Genomic DNA, 17,860 nt, shown 5'->3' with positions numbered 1-17,860 from the left:
CTTTATGTTCCCCAGATGAATGCAGTCTTTCTGTGTCTATCCCGCTCTTTCTGACTCATTTCGCTTAACATGATACTTTCCATGTAGTACCACTTGTATGTAAATTTCATAACTTCATCTTTTCTAACAGCTACATAGTACTCCATTGTGTCAATGTACCAAAGTTTCTTTAACCAGTCATCTGTTTTCGGGCACTCAGGTTTTTTCCAGATTCTGGCTATTGTAAAGAGTACTGCAATGAACAAACAATTGCAGATGTCACTTCGACTATACCTTTTTGCCTCTCTGGGATATATTCCCAGGAGTGCTATAGCTGGGTCAAATGGGAGATCAAATTCTAATTTTTTGAGAATCATCCATACTGTTTTCCAAAAGGGTTGGACCAGCCGGCATTCCCAACAGCAGTGAAGGAGGGTCCCTTTCTCGCCACATCCACGCCAGCATCAGTTGCTTTTGTTCTTGTGGATGTGGGCCAGTCTCTGTGGTGTGAAACGATATCTCATTGTTGTTTTGATCTGCATCTCTCTGATGATTAGTGATGTAGAGCATTTTCTCATGTGCCTTTTAGTCATTCGGATTTCTTCTTTGTGAAAGTTTCTGTTCATTTCCTTGCCCCATGTTTTGATAGGGTTGGGTGATTTCTTCTTGTGGAGTTCAACCAGTACCTTGTATATCCTTGATATCAACCCCTTGTCGGATGTGTATTTAGTGAATATCCTTTCCCATTCTGTAGGCTGTCTTTGTATTTTTGGTCACTGTTTCTTTTGAGGTGCAGAAGCTTCTTAGTTTAAGATATTCCCATTTGTCTATCTCTGTTTTCACTTGCTTGACCAGTGGCGTGACATTTTTGAAGATACCATTAGCTTCAATATCATGGAGAGTTTTCCAACTTTGTCTTCAATAAACATTATGGATTCCGGTCTGATGTTGAGGTCGTAAATCCATTTCGATCTTACTTTTGTGCATGGTGTTAGGCAGAGATCTGAGCCCACTTTTTTGCATGTAGCTGTCCAGTTTTGCCAGCACAATTTATTAAAGAGGCTTTCCCTGCTCCATTTCACTTTCCTTGCCCCTTATCGAAGATTAGATGATTATATGTTTGGGAGGAGATGTCAGTATATTCAACTCTGTTCTATTGGTCTGCAGCTCTGCCTTTGTTCCAGTACCATGCTGTTTTAATTATTACTGCTTTGTAGTAGAGCTTGAAGTTAGGTAGGTTGATTCCTCCCATTTTCTTTTTCCCAAGAATTGCTTTAGCTATTTGTGGGGGCTTACTGTTCCATATAAATTTCAGGAGTGTTTGCTCCATTTCTTTGAAGAATGTTATGGGTATCCTTATAGGGATTGCATTGAATTTGTACAGTGCTTTGGGAAGTATTGCCATTTGACAATGTTGATTCTCCCCATCCATGAACAGGGTTTTTTTTTTCCATTTCCTGGTGTCCTCTTTTATTTCCTGAAGTAGCGTTTTGTAGTTTTCTTTGTAAAGGTCCTTTACTTCCTTAGTTAAGCTGATTCCCAGGTACTTGATTTTCTGGGGCACAATTGTGAATGGGATTGTTTTCTTCATGTCACTTTCTTCTCTTTCACTATTTGCGTATAGGAAAGCCATGGATTTTTGGGTATTGATTGTATAGCCTGCCACTTTACTATACAAGCCTATTGTTTCTAGGAGTTTCTTGGTAGAGGTTTTAGGGTTCTCTTAAGTATAGTATCATATCATTTTCGAATAGTGAGAGCTTAATTTCTTCTTTCCCTATCTGGATGCCCTTAATATCTTTTTCTTGCCTAATCGCTATTGCAAGTACTTCCAGTACTATATTGAACAGTAGTGGAGAGAGTGGGCATCCTTATCTCTCCCTGACCTTAGGGGAAGGGTCTCAGTTTTTCCCCATTGAGGATGATGTTTGCTGTAGGTTTGTGGTAGATGACTTTAACTATATTGAGGAAAGTCCCCTCTATCCCCATTTTGGCAAGGGTTTTCATCATGAATGGGTGCTGGATCTTGTCAAATGCTTTCTCTGCATCTATTGATATGATCACATGATTTTTATCTTTTCTTTTGTTGATATGATGGATTATGTTGATTGATTTCCGAATGTTGAACCATCCTTGCATCCCTGGGATGAATCCCACTTGGTCATGATGTATGATCTTTTTGATGAGTTGTTGAATTCTATTGGCTAATATTTTGTTGAGAATATTCGCATCCGTGTTCATCAGGGATATTGGTCTGTAGTTTTCTTTTCTTGTGGTTCCTTAGTTTCCTTTTGGTATTAGAGAGGTATGGGCTTCATAGAAACTGTTTGGGAGAGTTTCTGTTTTTTCAGTTTCCTGGAAAATCTTGAGAAGAACTGGCAGTAGGTCCTCTTTAAATGTTTGGAAAAATTCTCTAGTGATTCCATCTGGACCTGGGTTTTTGTTTTTGGGAAGACTTTTGATTACAGTTTCAATTTTCATGATGTGAATAGGTCTATTCAGGTACTCTATATCTTGTTGATTCAGCTTTGGGAGATGATAGGAATCCAGGAATTTATCCATTTCTTCTAGGTTCTCTTGTTTCGTGGCATACAGACTTTCAAAGTAGTCTCTGATGATCTCTTGAATTTCTTTAGTTTCTGTTGTGATATCCTCATTCTTATTTCTGATTTGATTTATTAGGGCTCTCTCTCTCTGTTTCTTTGTGAGTGTTGCTAGTGGTTTATCTATCTTATTTATTTTCTTGAAGAACCAGCTCTTGGTTTCATTGATCTTTCGGATTGTTTCTTTGTTTTCCATGTCGTTGATTTCTGCTCTAAGTTTTATGATCTCTTTCCTTCTGCCTAATTTAGGGTCTTTCTGCTGATCCTTTTCTAAGGTCTTGAGCTGTGAGGTCAAGTTGTTTATGTGCATCGTTTCTACAGACCCAAGATATGCTTGCCGAGCTGTAAATTTTCCCCTTAATACAGCTTTCACTGCATCCCATAAGTTCTGGTAGTTTGTGTCTTCATTCTCATTTTTTATTTCCAGGTATCTTTTTTTTTTGCCTGGGCACATTTGGTACCCTTTTATTTCTTTTTTTTATTTTTTTATTTGTTAATTTTTATTAGTGAAACACCATGAGGTACAGTTGTAGACTTACAAATTTTTGTGCTTGAGTTTCAGTTATTTCGCCCTTGCCTTCGTTACTGACCCTCTCGTTGTTCAGCATCGAGTTGTTTAATTTCCAGGTGTTTGATTTGGTTCTCCGTGTCTGTGTGTGATTCACTTCTATCCTCAGTGTGTCATGGTCTGAAAAGATGGCTGATGCTATTTCTATCTTCTTGATTCTGTTGAGGTATGTTTTGTGTCCTAGCACATGGTCTATTTTGGAAAATGTTCCATGCGCACTGGAGAAGAATGTGTATTCTTTCTTTTGGGGGTGTAAATCCCTGTATAGGCCTATAAGCCCTTTCTCTTCTATTTCTTCTTTCACAGCCAATAATTCCTTGCTGGGTTTTGTTCTTGTTGATCTATCAAGAGTTGATAAGGCGATGTTGAAGTCTCCAAGTACTATTGTGTAGGTAGCGATGTCCTCCTTAAAATCTGTTAGCAGTTGTTTTAAATATTTAGCTGTTCCCTCATTAGGTGCATATACATTTAAGAGTGTGACTTCTTCCTGTTGTACGTATCCCTTGATGAAGAGAAAATAGCCTTCTCTGTCCCTTCTAATCTTTTTCAAGGTGAAATTAATGTTGTCGGATACTAGTATGGCCACCCCAGCTTTTTTGAAGGAGCTGTGTGATTGCAGGATTGTTTTCCATCCTTTGACTTTGAGTCTGTGTTTGCTCTGGCTGTTGAGATGAGTTTCTTGTAGGCAGCAGAATGTTGGGTTCTGTCTCTGTATCCATTTTGCCACTCTTTGTCTCTTAAATGGTGAATTTAGACCATTGACATTGAGATAGTATGGTTATGGGTTTTTGTGTCATCTTTCTGTGCGGGTGTGTTGTGGTTGTAGGGTTTGTCTTGTCTTATAGTAGCCTCTTTAGCCCTTGTTTTAGGTTTGGTTTTGAGTCTTTGAAGTTCCTGAGCTGCTGTTTATCTAGAACATAGTGTACTGTTCCTTCGATTTTGAGGGAGAGTTTAGCCGGATAGAGTATTCTTGGTGAAGCATTCATTTCAGTGAGTTTTTTGACGATATCTCACCACTGCCTCCGGGTTTGGAGGGTTTCCTCTGTTAGGTCTGCTGTGAATCTAAGGGGTGCTCCTTTGTATGTGATTTCCTTCTTTGCCCTTGCTGCTTGCGGTATTGTGTCTCTATCAGCAGCATCGATCATTCTAACTATGATATGTCTTGGAGTGTTTTTGTTCAGGTCTCTTTTAGCTGGCACCCTTTGGGCTCCTTGAACCTGAATGGCTGTATTGTGGAGCTCTGGGAATTTTTCAGCAATGATTTGCTTGATGGTGTCTTTTTCGTTGGGATTGTTTCCCTGAGCTTCAGGTAGTCCCATGATTCTAATGTTGTTCCTCTTGGAATCATCTCCTAGGACTCTGATTCTCTGTAGAGCTATTTTGAGGTCCCTTCAGCAATGATATTTTAAACTGTGGCTTTTTCATTGGGATTGTCTCCCTGTTCTTTTGGTACTCCGATGATTCTAATGTTGTTCCTCTTGAAATCATCCCCTAGGTCTCTGATTCGCCTAGGAGCTATTTTGAGATCTTTTTCCCATTGTTTGTTGTTGCCTATAAGCTTCCTGAAGTTCATCTTCAAGTTCGCTGATTCTGTTTTTGGTTGTAGCCATTCTACTATTGACGGCACCCACTGAGTTTTTAATTTCATCTGCCGAGTTCTTTATTCATGACACTTCATTTTGTAGCTTTTTAATTTCTGCTCTCATTTCTTCCTGTATTTTCTTGGTGGCCTGTTCAATTGTTTCTTGCATGGCCTCCTTTAATTTATTGGATGTCTGTTTCATCATTTGAGTTCATTGAACATCTTCAACATTTTGTCTCTGAATTCTTTATTGGGGGGATTGTTTTTGTGGGTAATGCTTGTTGAGGCATCTGGACCCTTTTCATTATCCTCTCCTTGTGGTGGGGATTTTCGCTGTTTCTTCATGTTTTTGTAGTAGTATGGAGGTGGGACCTTCCAGTTCACTATCAGTAATCCCCTCTAGTTGCAAGAAAGGGTTCTAGATGAGTTTGGTCGATGGTGGTTACCTTTTCTCTCTTCTACAGTTTCACTGTCCTCTCAGGTGCTCCTCAGCGACTTCTGTGAGGTCTCTAGTGAAGCTTTTGGGGGATGTGTTTTATAGTGGGCTTATAGAGCTTCTTGTACCCTCCAGTATTTTGGTACAATTGGAAGAGCTACTGGATTATTGACCTAGAGTGTTTGAAATGGCCAGGATATTTTCCACAGAATTAGGTGATGAAGATGAAGATGTGAGTCCAGAGTGCTGGGAAGAGGGAAAATAACTGTGGCCAAGTGAGTGGTTGCCTCCTCCAAAATAGGCCATTCCCACTTCTGCAGAGGCCATGCCCCCTACAGGTGCCTGGTGGTGGGGGGTACGGGCGCGGGGGAAATGGTGTCCCCATCCAGTTATTCACTGACCTGGGAGAGGGAGAGAACCAGGTGTGGCATTGAGGACAGAGAGGAAGGTGGGGACAGTGGACGGCCCAGGGTCCGAGAGAACGCTTGGGGCATGGGCGTGGGGGAAGTGGTCCAGTTATTCAACTGACCTGGGAGAGGGAGGGTTTCACCTTTCTTTATGAGAATTTTTAGAGATTTAATATTTAAAAATTAAAAATCTAAACATATAATTTTGTTTATTATTTAATCAGTATTTTAATTATTAGGAAAAACATAGATCAATTTAGGTAAGGTTGGTAGCTACTTTTAGTAAAAGTAAAAGCAGTAGTATTATCCATCCATAGTAAACTCAGCTCTTTGTAATTCCAATGAATAATGACAGTCTAAAATTATACTGTTGGGCCGGAGCTATAGCACAGTGGGTAGGGCGTTTGCCTTGCACGTGGCTGACCTCGGTTCGATCCCCGGCATCCCATATGGTCTCCCAAGCAGCGCCAGGAGTAATTCCTGAGTGCAGAGCCAGAAATAACCCCTGAGCATCGCTGGGTGTGACCCAAAAAGCAAATAAATAAATAAATAAAATAAAATTATACTATTTTGTCCCCTTCTTTCAGCCATACTCTTGTAATGCTCAGAGGTTTTTCCTATTTTTTTTGTATTCAGGAGTGATCTCTGACAGTACTTTGGACATCCATATGTGGTATGGGGATGAACTGGTTAACTGTATGCAGGGCAAGTGCTTTACCTCTTACACTATTGCTGAACTTATACCCTTTTTTTGTTGTTGTTTTTATTGTTGTTAATTGTGTTTTGATTTTGGGGCCACACTTGGGAGCTATTACTGGTTATATGCTCAGATGTTGTGTCTGGCAGCTCTTAGAGGACCATGCAGTGATGAGGGTAAAACCAGGACTCCTTGAGTTTCAGCCCATTGAGCCTATTCAAAAGGAACTTATAGTTAATTATATTTAATTTTTCCTTTCCTGGTTAGTAAAAGTAATATATCTTTTGCTATGTAAAAATGTTTAAAATAGTATTATCTGTAAGAATTGCTCTGTAACTAATTTCTTTCCTTTTGTGTGTGTGTGGGGGGGGGGGCACACCTGACTGTGATTGAAACTTATTCCTGAGCTTTGAACTCAGGGATCACTCCTGGCTGGCTTAGGGGACCATATGTGGTGCTGGAAATAGAACTCTGTCAGCTGCATGTAAGATCAACACCTACCTGCTGTACTATTGCTCCAGCCTCTAATTTATATTTTATAATAATATAGGCTAATATAGAAAGTCAGTAGCCAAAAGTCTGATAATTATTACAAGGTGTTTTATGCTTTATTTATACTTTATTCGATTTTTATGCTTTATCGTTTATTATTGCCAAATATTACTTGAATTCTGTTATATAGTAAATTATAAAATGTTTGATTTCTAGGAGTTTGTGAAGAGAGAAATCTCCTCCACAAAAATGAGAAATCTTTCTGTGGAGTCTTTTCATATACTTGAACCAAGGAATAGTAGGTTAAAAGATTCTACCTGTGCTGGAGAAATATCTCAGGGACTGAGCACATACAAAGTATGCTTTTTATGCAGGAGATCCAGGTTCAATACCTGGATTGAATCACATGGTCTCCAGAGGACTGCCAGAAGTGGGAGTGACCTCCAGCACTGCTGGATACAGCACAAGAAACAAACAAAAAGATACTACATACTAAAGTATCTGAATAACTCTGATGTTCCCATTCATTTCTGTAGCAAATACTTACACTGGCTGTACTGATTTTTTTTCTGTTTGTTTTTTTACTTTTGTTTTTGTGGTGGGAGGAGGTCAGGTTGCTGAGAATCAAATACTTATTTCTGTTTGGGGGCCAACAGCTGGCAATGGTAAGGCTTACTCCTGGCCCTATGCTTTGGGATAACTTTTGTAACACTTGGGGGACCATATGGGGTGCTGGGGATTGAATCAGAGTTATCTGTTTGCAAGGCAAGTGCTTTACTTTCTGATCCTATTATTTGTTATCTCCTGATAATATTGCTCTTGCCCTTTTGTATTCTCCCCCCACTTTATTTAAACACCATTGTTTACAAAGTTGTTCACAATGTTTTGTTACAGACATTCAGTATTCCAACACCAATCCCACTACCACTATCACCTTTCCTCCACCATTGTTTCCATTTTCTCAACCACCCCTAAAGCCTGCCCTCATTGTGGGCCAACATTAATTCATTTTATATTGTTTGTTACCATTAAATGGCTAACAGAACAATAAAAAAATGCTTCTGTAGAAGAAAATTTGCAAAATTATTGTATCTCACCATGGGGACATTAAGTCATTGTTGGAGGGTTTACTAAGCTGTTGTTAATGTTTCCAAGCTTCTGTGTTAATGTTTTTGTTAGTCAGGATTGGCTCGCTTCTGTGTTACATTCCCATCCAATGTGATATGCTACTACTGGGATATAAGTGTTGTAGAGTTTGGCGATGTCATTCCAAAAAATTCAGAATATTTACCTGGGCAGTCTGGCCAGAGGCATGGTGGCGGGTTGGGGTGTGGGAGAGCTTTGTTTGGGCAGGAACTGGCCCACCCTCTTCTGAGATTGCCTTGGAGGTCTTAGTCAGGAACAGGTGCTCGAGAAATTTGTTCAGCTAGTTAATCTCTTTCGAGATTTATGAGTCTCTGGAACAAGGCCAGTAGAGGATCTTACTTGGCAGCAGCAGTGGGGTATGGGCCTGACTGCCAGATCTTCCCGGGGGATGTGGGGGAAGGTCAGCCATCCAGAATCCAAGAAGGCCTGGAGTTTTCAGCCACAAAGATCCAGGTACTGAGGATTCTAGCAAATTAGGTTTTCTGTGGCACTCAGTCCTGAGGTGTTGGGGTCTGGCTGGAGCCTGGCAGTGGCTTTGGAGTGTGGGAGTGACTGCTGGGTCTTTGTATGGCCTTCTTTTGTATTCCTAATGAATTTTTTCTAACTTGTGTTTTTGAAGGAATAATCATACCCTATTTGGTGTTCTAAATTACACTAAAACTCCTGGAGGGAGTAGAAGACTTCGTTCTAATATATTAGAACCTCTAGTTGATATTGAAACCATTAATATGAGGTTAGATTGTGTTCAGGAACTACTTCAAGATGAGGAACTTTTTTTTGGACTTCAGTCAGGTAAGTGAATATTACCTAGTTTTATATAATAAATATTAAAATACATATAGTGTCTTTTTTGGAGGGTTATTTGTGCTACACTCAGTGGTACGAGAGGCTATTCCTGATTCGGTGCTAAGGATTTACCATTAATAGTGCTTAGGGAGCCATATGTAGTGCCAAGGATTGGACAACTCTGTAAGTCATGGTGTTTAAATAAAGTCAGCCAAAGTGACTGTACACCTTTACCCTGTCCTGTACTATCTATCTGCCCCTATATTGTCTTATAAGGATGCCAGCTATGTTGAATTAAGACCAATCTTAATAACCTTAACTTTTATCTGCAATAATCCAATTTCCATATACAGTCATAATCACAGGTATCAGGGTTAAGACACCAAAATATCTTTTGGAGGGAGGTGGAGAAATAATACAGTAGGTTGGGCACTTGCTTTGCACATGGCTGACCTGGGTTAGATCCCTGCCATCCCATATGGCCACCTGCCCGCTCACAGGAGTAATTTTTGAGTGCAGAGCCAGAAGTAATCCTTTAGCTTCACTGGGTGTGGCTCCCTTCAAATACCTTTTGAAGGAATACAACTCCACCATAATATGAGGTAAGAAAATTATACTTAGCTCCTGTCTTTTAAATTAATGACACAGAAGTGCAATTTAGTTCTTAAATAAAATTAATGCAATTTGGAAGATAGAAGGACAGTTTTTTTTTTTTGTGGTCACACTCAGTGATGCTCAGGGGTTACTCCTGGCTCTGCACTCATGAGTTACTCCTGGCGGTGCTTGTGGGACCATATGGGATGCCGGGGATCGAACCTGGGTCGAACGCATGCAAGGCAAACGCCCTACCCACTGTACTATCGCTCCGGCCCCAGAAGAAGGACAATTTTTATGCTTCGGTTCTAATGTGAATCCTGGTTTCTAGTAGTTTATCTGTCTTCCAAACTTGATTACCTAACTACTACATTCTTTTTGAGATGGGAGAGATGACTGGATTTCTTCAGTAACTTATGTGAAGTGGGGAGAGACATGATACCCTTGAGAAGGGTATCTACCACTTTCCTCTCTATCTACCTTAGTCATCTGGGGGAGGGGTGTGCCTGGAGAAGTTTAGAACTGATGAAAGTCTACTATGAGCACCTGTAGGGTACAGACCTTATGTCTTCACCCCACCATCAGTATGCCCAATATGAGAAATGATCCCAGCTGCCTGTTTTCTCTGAGAGCTGTGGAATTTAGGCTGGAGCAAATAATTGGTCTTTGCAGAAAAGAAAAATCAGGCCTAAACTTTACCCAAGCTTTTACAGGTCTGTCATCCTCACTCAAGGAAAATAATTTAAGGAGGGGATAAATAGTAAAATCAGTTTATTTGGGAAATGAGGTGGGGGGGGGGGAGAAGGGAGAAGGGGGCAGGAAAGGGATGGAGCGAGAGGGAGAGGAAGAGAAAGAAGAGAAGAGAGAGAGAAAAAGAGAGGTGTGTGTGAGAGAGAAAGGAGAGAGAGAGAGAGAGAGAGAGAGAGAGAGAGAGAGAGAGAGAGAGAGAGAGAACACATCACAAATAGATCTGCAGCGGAATGTGGAACGTTACTCAGGCAGAGATGTGGGAAAAAGAGGTGCCTTTTCTTCTGCCAAATTCATTTATGTGAATTTTTCCTTCTCCCCAAAGCCTGTTGTGAGGGTAGATGCCAAAGGGTAGTTGCCAACCTTGGTTGGAGTTATTGATGGCCTTTTAAAAATATTGTTAGAGTGGCTTTTTTTTTTTTTAATGTGGCAGGGCCTCTTCTTCCAGGGTGTCTGCAATACTCAGGGCCTGTAATCCTGCGTCTGAGTGGTTTTCCAGGTCTCCTCAGATGTGTCTTGAGTCTCGGAGTCTTTCATGACTTTGGTCTGGTTTAGTTTCTAGATAATGTTGTTTTCAGTATACATTACCGTATACATTACCAGGGTCACCCTATGTTTCTGCTTGCAAGAATTTTACTGGGATCCTAAGTATTACATGAAGATATTTTATAACCTGAATGTATAAGTTGTTTTATACTCTAATTAGGTTTTTTTTTCTTATTTTGGTTCTGTGGGTCAAACTCAGGGCCTCATATAAGTAAAACTTGTATTCTACCACTGAACTACATTTTTAAAAATTCTTTTAATTAAGTTATTTTTATTAATTGAATCACCATGATAACAGTTACAAAGCTTTTAGGTTTAAGTCTCTGTCATACAATAATCAAACACCCATCACTTCACCAGTGTACATTTTCCAACACCAAGAACCCCAGCATATACCCAATCCCACCTCTCCCCCTGCCTGTGTGGTAGATGATTTCCACTTTACTCTCTCTACTTTGATTATATTCAGTATTTCTAAAAAAGACCCAGAATTATTATTTGGAATTTTCCCCCAACAATCAGACCTGCCAAAAAGGCATCATTAGATAATTTGTTTTCTGTTGCTGATTATGAAGAGCATATGATGTTTGGAATTCTGCTGTTTCAGCAGTTAAGTCTGGAGGGCTTAACTTTCTTCTGAAAGCCACTGGATTCCGAGATTGGTTTGTATGCCCCTGGGATCATGGCCATTAAGGACCTCGATAAGCAGCCAGAGGAGCCATTTGTTGATGGCAACTCGGGATCTCATTGGGATGGGGGAGAAGGGCTGGTTCCTGAACTACATTCTTGAATTCCCAAATACCTTAATCATTCTGTTTATTTTTTGTTTTGGGACCATACCCAGCAGTGATCAGGGCTTACTTCTAGTTCTGTGTTCAGAGGTCACTGCTGGCAGTATTCAGGGAGCTGTATATGGTTCTGTTGATTGAACTGGGGTCAGCTACATACAAGGAAAGTGACTTAACCCCTGTATTAACTATCTAGCCCCCAAATACCTTTGACTTGTATACTTTTTTTTTTTTGCTTTTTGGGTCAAACCTGGCGATGCACAGGGGTCGTGGCTCTGCACTCAGCAATTACTCCTGGTGGGGTGCTCAGGGGGGTACCATATGGAATGCTGGGAATCAAACCCGGGTCGGCCACGTGCAAGGCAGATGCCTTACCTGCTGTGCTGTTCTTTCGCTCCAGCCCCAATATAAATCTTTTAAAATCCTTGGATAATACTGACTGTGTCTAAATTTTCAATGTTGTATAGTCACATTTTCTCTATATTCAAATGCATTTATTGGTAATTTAAAAAGGTGCAAAAAGGTTATGATTAAATAATAATGCTTCCATTGTTTATAGCAATGTCTTGTTGATCTATTTAAGTATCTGGTATTCAATGTCATACATAGGTGCTAGAAATATTAAAAGTCACTCAATAATGTTAGTCAAGCTTCAACCACTTCAACCATCTTTTCCAGATGATAAGGGTTTTTCAGGGATTAAGTAGTCAGTTTTACTCAATCATTTTTCTCTTCCTTTCTATTAGCTATAGGAAGTCCCATTCCTATAGCTAATTCTCCCATCTGTGTCTGGATTCTGGACATCTGCATTTGTTGTCTCTTGCATAGCTGTCATCTTTTTCTCCTCCTTACATCTTTTTATTTATTTATGAAAACAATTCCTGGACTTTATATTGTAACTTCCAACTTCTTTCTCTTTCATTCAGAGACAAACTTATTGAAAAATTTGTTTTTGCAGTCACTATCTTTATAACTCAGTCATCTGCAGTGTTGTTTATGTGCCTCCTGTTGGGCTGAGACTGTAGCAGACATTGTGGTCTCTGTAAGAGTCCTTCTGGGTCTTTTGTAATTTTCTTTCTTCCCTTTTCCCTGCTCTGTATGCTTTTACTTCTAATTTTATGCCTGGACTTTCTTTGGATGTTTATCTGCAGTCTATCAGAATCTTTTACTGTCAAGCAAAGAGTACTAGAGACTTCGTAGCTCATAAATACCTGAACGCTGTCAGAGTATGAAAGCCTAGCTAACTCATATGTTTTGGTAAAATTACTATACAGTCATTTTCTACGAGATCTGCTGAAGTTACGTTGTTAAAGGACTTTGCTTAAAATTTTGCCCTTGGGACTGGAGCGATAGTACAGCAGGTAGGGGTTTGCCTTGCAGGCGGCTGACCCAGATTCCATCCCCAGCATCCCACATGGTCCCCCAACCACCGCTAGGAGTAATTCCTGAGTGCAAAGCCAGGAGTAACCCATGAGCATCACTGAGTGTGACCCAAAAAGCAAACCAAAGCAAAACAAAAAAATTGCTCTCATGTAGCAGTAGTCAGTTGGATTTTGATTCACAAAAATGTACTGAATAATATATATATTAATATTGATATATTTGATATATATCGATATATATGATCTATATCATTGATATATATATGTATACTGAATGTGGGCTGGAGTGATAGTAAAGAGGGTATGCGGCCTTCATGGGTTCAATTCCTCTACCCCTTCTCGGGGAGCCCAGCAAGCTACCAAGTATTCCACCCCCACGGCAGAGCCTGGCAAGCTCCCCGTGATGTATTTGGTATGCCAAAAACTGTAACAAGTCTCACAGTGGAGACGTTATTGGTGCCCGCTGTAGAAAATCGATGAACAATGAGAAGACAGTGCTATAGTCCTACAGTGCTCTCATGTAGCTTTTCCTCATCTCTGTCCTTCTTTCTTTCCGTTTTTTTTTTTATGGAGGCATTTTTTTGAAGGTTAAAATGTAGACTTTTTATAACTAGGGGGTTAGAGATAGGAGTGAAGAGGTATGTGGATTTTGCAGTTTTGTTCTGAGTGGTGTCAGGAATAAAATCTGGTCCTTCGATATATGAGATATGTGCCATATAACTGAGCTACATCGCTGGCCTTGGAAATAAATACTTTTTAATGCAGTGTTTCTCGGGGGCAACTCCTGGCTCAATGCTTGGACATTACAACCAGAAGCTTTGGATAACAAATTACTACCAGGGATCAAACACAGGCCACTATTCTTCTCCAATTTATATAATTTCTTATTTTGTCTCCAATTTATACAATCCTGCTAAATAATTTTTCTTATTGAATTTTACTGTTTTTCTTTGTTTCTGTGATCTACAAAGGAGGTTATTGCTACTTCTTTGGAGTTTCTTTTATCTTTTCTTTTTTTATGGAGGAGTACTGCTATTTATTAAGCCACTGATTAGCTGATTGAATTGAGCATGAACTCCACCTTACCGTTTTTTTTTCATTTTTTATAATTTTATTTATTGAGTCACCGTGAGAGCAGTTACAAAGCTTTCGGGTTTAAGTCTCTGTATACAATGAAACACCCGTATCTTCACCAGTGCTAATTATCCACCCCCCAAAACCCCAGTATATCCCCATCTCACATTCTCCCCCTACCTGTGGAGTAGATGATTTCTACATTACTCTCTGTCTACTTTGGTTACATTCACTATTTTGACACCAGACCAACCATTATTATTTGGGATTTTACCCCAACACTCATATCTGCTGAAAAGGCAACAGTAGACAATTTGTTTTCTATTGCTGGCTATGAATAACATATGATGCCGCGTTGCTGCAGTAGTGGCTGCACAATTTTGAAATTCTGAAATTTTAACACTTAAATCTGGAGGGATTTCCTATCAGAAAATGGGGAGACGAAATGAACAGAAACTTCATCAAAGATGAAATCCGAATGGCTAAAAGACACATGAGAAAATGCTCTACATCATTAATCATAAGGGAGATGCAAATCAAAACAACAATGAGATATCATTTCATACCACAGAGACTGGCCCACATCCAAAAGAACAAAAGCATCCGATGCTGGCACGGATGTGGGGAGAAAGGGACACTCCTTCACTGCTGGTGGGAATGCCGACTGGTTCAGCCCTTCTGGAAAACAGTATGGACGATTCTCATAAAGCTAGAAATTGAGCTCCCATTTGACCCAGCAATACCACTCCTGGGAATATACCCCGGAGAGGCAAAAAAGTATAGTCAAAGCAACATCTGCAGTTGTCTGTTCATTGCAGCACTGTTTACAATAGCTAGAATCTGGAAAAAACCTGAGTGCCCAAGAACTGATGACTGGTTAAAGAAGCTTTGGTACATCTACACAGTGGAATACTATGTAGCTGTCAGAAAGGATGAAGTCATGAAATTTACATACAAGTGGTACTACATGGAAAGTATCATGGTAAGTGAAATGAGTCAGAAAGAGAGGGATAGACATAGAAAGATTGCATTCATCTGGGGAACATAAAGTAACAAAATAGGAGACTAACACCCAAGAATATCTGAGATAAGTACCAGAAGGATTACCCCATGGCTTTGAGGACAGCCGCACATGCTAGGGGAAAAAGCAGTTCAGATGGAGAAGGGAGCACCAAATAAAGGGTGTTGGGAGGTTCCTCTCAGGATGGGAAATGCGTGATGAGAGTAGACTATAGACCATACAAGATTGCCACTCAATGTCTCATTTGCAAACCACAGCACTCAAAAGGAGAGAGATAACAGAGGGGAATGCCCTGCCACAGTGGTAGGGTGGGATGGGGGAATGGAGGGCGGGAGGGATACTGGGACTGGTGGTGGTGGAGAATGGGCACTGGTGGACGGATGGGTATTCGATCATTGTATAACTGAAACCCAAGCACAAAAAATTGTAAGTCTAAAACTGTACCTCATGGTGTTTCACTAATAAATAAATAAATAAATAAAACTTACTAAAAAAAAATCTGGAGGGATTTCTGCCAAAATCTGCTGGGTTCAGAGATTTGTTCCTGAGTCTCTGGGACCATGGCCTTGTCCAGTGGCCCCTGGAGGATGGTGGCCACCGGGCTGCCAGGGGAAAAGGCCAATGCACAACGTTTAAGCAACTTGATCTTGAGCCAGAAAGGCTGTTCATGGGTGGCAACTCGGGGTCTCGTTGGGATGGAGAGGAAAGGACCAGCTCCATCCCCATCCCATGAGGCCTTGCGTGTCTCGTCATTGCGGGTCCAAACCTGATTGTTAATGGCCTCTGGAGGATTGTGGCCACCGGGCCACCAGGGGGAAAAGGCCAATGCACAAAACCTATTTCCACCTGGATTGGCCCAGTGCTGGTAACCTACTGCAGGGATTGAACGCATTTCTGCCAAAAGCCGCTGGGTTTCGAGATTTGTTTCTGAGTTTCTGGGATCATGGCCATTAAACAGCTTAATCAGGAGCCAGAGAGGCCATTCGTGGGCGACAACTAAGGATCTCGTTGAGATAGGGAGGAAAGGGCTGGCTTCACCCCCATCCCATGAGGCACCACGTGTCTCGTCACTGCAGGCCCAAACCTGACTGTCCAATGGCTTCTGGTGGATGGTGGCCACCAAGCCACCAAGGGGTAGCAGGCGGAGGGATAGCACCTTTCCTCCCTGGGGTGGCCCAGCTGACAGTAAACTACTGTGACGTCCGGATGCATTTCTGCCAAAAGCCGCTGGGTTTCGAGATTTGTTTCTGAGTCTCTGGGATCATGGCCATTAAGCAGCTTGATCAGGAGCCAGAGAGGCCGTTTGTGGGCGGCAACTCAGGGTCTCCTTGGGGTGGGGAGGAAAGGGCCAGCTCCACCCCCATCCCGCCATCCCGTGAGGCACCATGTGTCTCGTCACTGTGAGCCCAAACCTGATTATTCAGTGGCCTCTTGAAGATGTTGGCCACCGGACTATCAGGGGGAACAGGCCAAGGCATGAAACTTATTCCCACCTGGGGTGGCCTGGCACTGGTAACCTACTGCAGGTACTGGACGCATTTCTGCCAAAAGCCGTTGGGTTTCGAGATTTGTTTCTGAGTCTCTGGGATCATGGCCATTAAGGAGTTTGATCAGGAACCAGAGAGGCCATGTCTCCAGTTATATAGCTGAGCTAGAGGTGGTTTGTGGCGGCACCATACCCCCATTCTTTTATCTTCTCTCCCTCCTGTTCCTATTTTTCAATATTTTGTATTCCTCTTTTCTGTCTTTTTCTCTCAGAACTATTATTTATATGTTTTAAAGTGTATTTGACGATCCAGTTTAAACCAATTAAACATTTCTGTTGTTAACCTGTGAAGATTTCAAAACAAATCACAGGTCTTTATATTGCTGAATAAAGTCCTCAGAAAACACTGTCATTAGTAATGTGACACAAGAACTACATAATCCTTCATTTAGATGGAAGAAATATTTGTATCTTACCCATAGGCTTCTTTTCCTTTCCTCATTCCCTGAATGCTATGGCTTTTCAAGCATATGTTCTGATCATCTTTTTATACTGTGTCTTATTATATGACTTACCCACTTTCTTGGCATTTTTGGGTAATGATGGGCAAACCCAGTGGTAGTCATTTTTGCGTAATGATGGGCAAACCCAGGGGATCATGAAGTGTGGGGATTGAATATGTGGCTCCTTTATGCAAAACTTGTACTTTAGTCTTTGGAATTCTCTCCATATCTCATCCCAGAACTTTCTGGTTTTCTAGGTACCATTTACTTACATATGTGACTTCAATATTTATGTTTCATGCCTAAATAGCTCTCTAAAATTTTATATATATTATTATCATCATCATCATCATTATTAACTCTCCTTCTCATTTTGGTTATTGTGATGATTGTGTGTGCACATGTTTGGTTGTGGTGTGTGTCAGAGAGTGCACATCCTGTCACGACACCAGGGACACAAAATGGAAGTGCTTCTGAAATTGAGATCAGCACATGTTGGGTGGCACCAGGTATTGAACTTGCAGCCTCATGTATGCAAGGCGTTTTGCTTTTGTGTTATTCCCGACCCCTAGGCCTGTGTATTTCATTTTATTTGGTCATCTTTAGCCATTCCAAATTCATTGTGTCCAATCAGTGATACCTTTAAAATCACTCTTGATTTCAATGAATATTTCTATAATCATTTTCTTTATCAAGCTAGTTACCTGGAAGTCATTCTTTTTAAAAGAATTAATTTAATTTTTATAAAGTTGTTCACTATATTTTATTGCATTTAATATTCCAACACCTATCTCACCACCATTACACCTTACCCACCACCGTTCTTTCAAAGTTTCCCAACCACCAACCACGCCTGCCCCAAAGTAATTTATTTTGTATTTCTTGTTATGAGTAATTCTCTAAAATAAAACCAAAAAGGGTTTCTTAGAAGAAAGTATATGAAGATGGTGTATCTCACCCAGGAGCCATTGAGCCCTAGTATAAGAGATTACTAATATGTTGTTACAGGTTGAGCCTTGTTGA

General features: G+C 40.7%; 1 protein-coding gene across 1 annotated transcript in view; it reads left to right on the top strand.

Annotated features, from left to right (window-relative positions):
• Nucleotides 1-17,860, top strand: part of MSH4 (mutS homolog 4) — a 122,997-nt gene that overhangs the window by 39,574 nt on the left and 65,563 nt on the right. Inside the window, exon 8 of the mRNA XM_056122899.1 lies at nt 8,530-8,702. Coding sequence (XP_055978874.1) covers nt 8,530-8,702 — 173 coding nt within the window. The remainder of the gene's footprint in view (nt 1-8,529; nt 8,703-17,860) is intronic.

The sequence above is a fragment of the Sorex fumeus genome, unplaced genomic scaffold, assembly GCF_029834395.1.
Source record: "Sorex fumeus unplaced genomic scaffold, SorFum_2.1 ptg000047l, whole genome shotgun sequence".
NCBI classification, from domain to species: domain Eukaryota; kingdom Metazoa; phylum Chordata; class Mammalia; order Eulipotyphla; family Soricidae; genus Sorex; species Sorex fumeus.
Note: the sequence above shows the minus strand (reverse complement) of the source record. Positions and strands in the feature narration are given on the sequence as shown.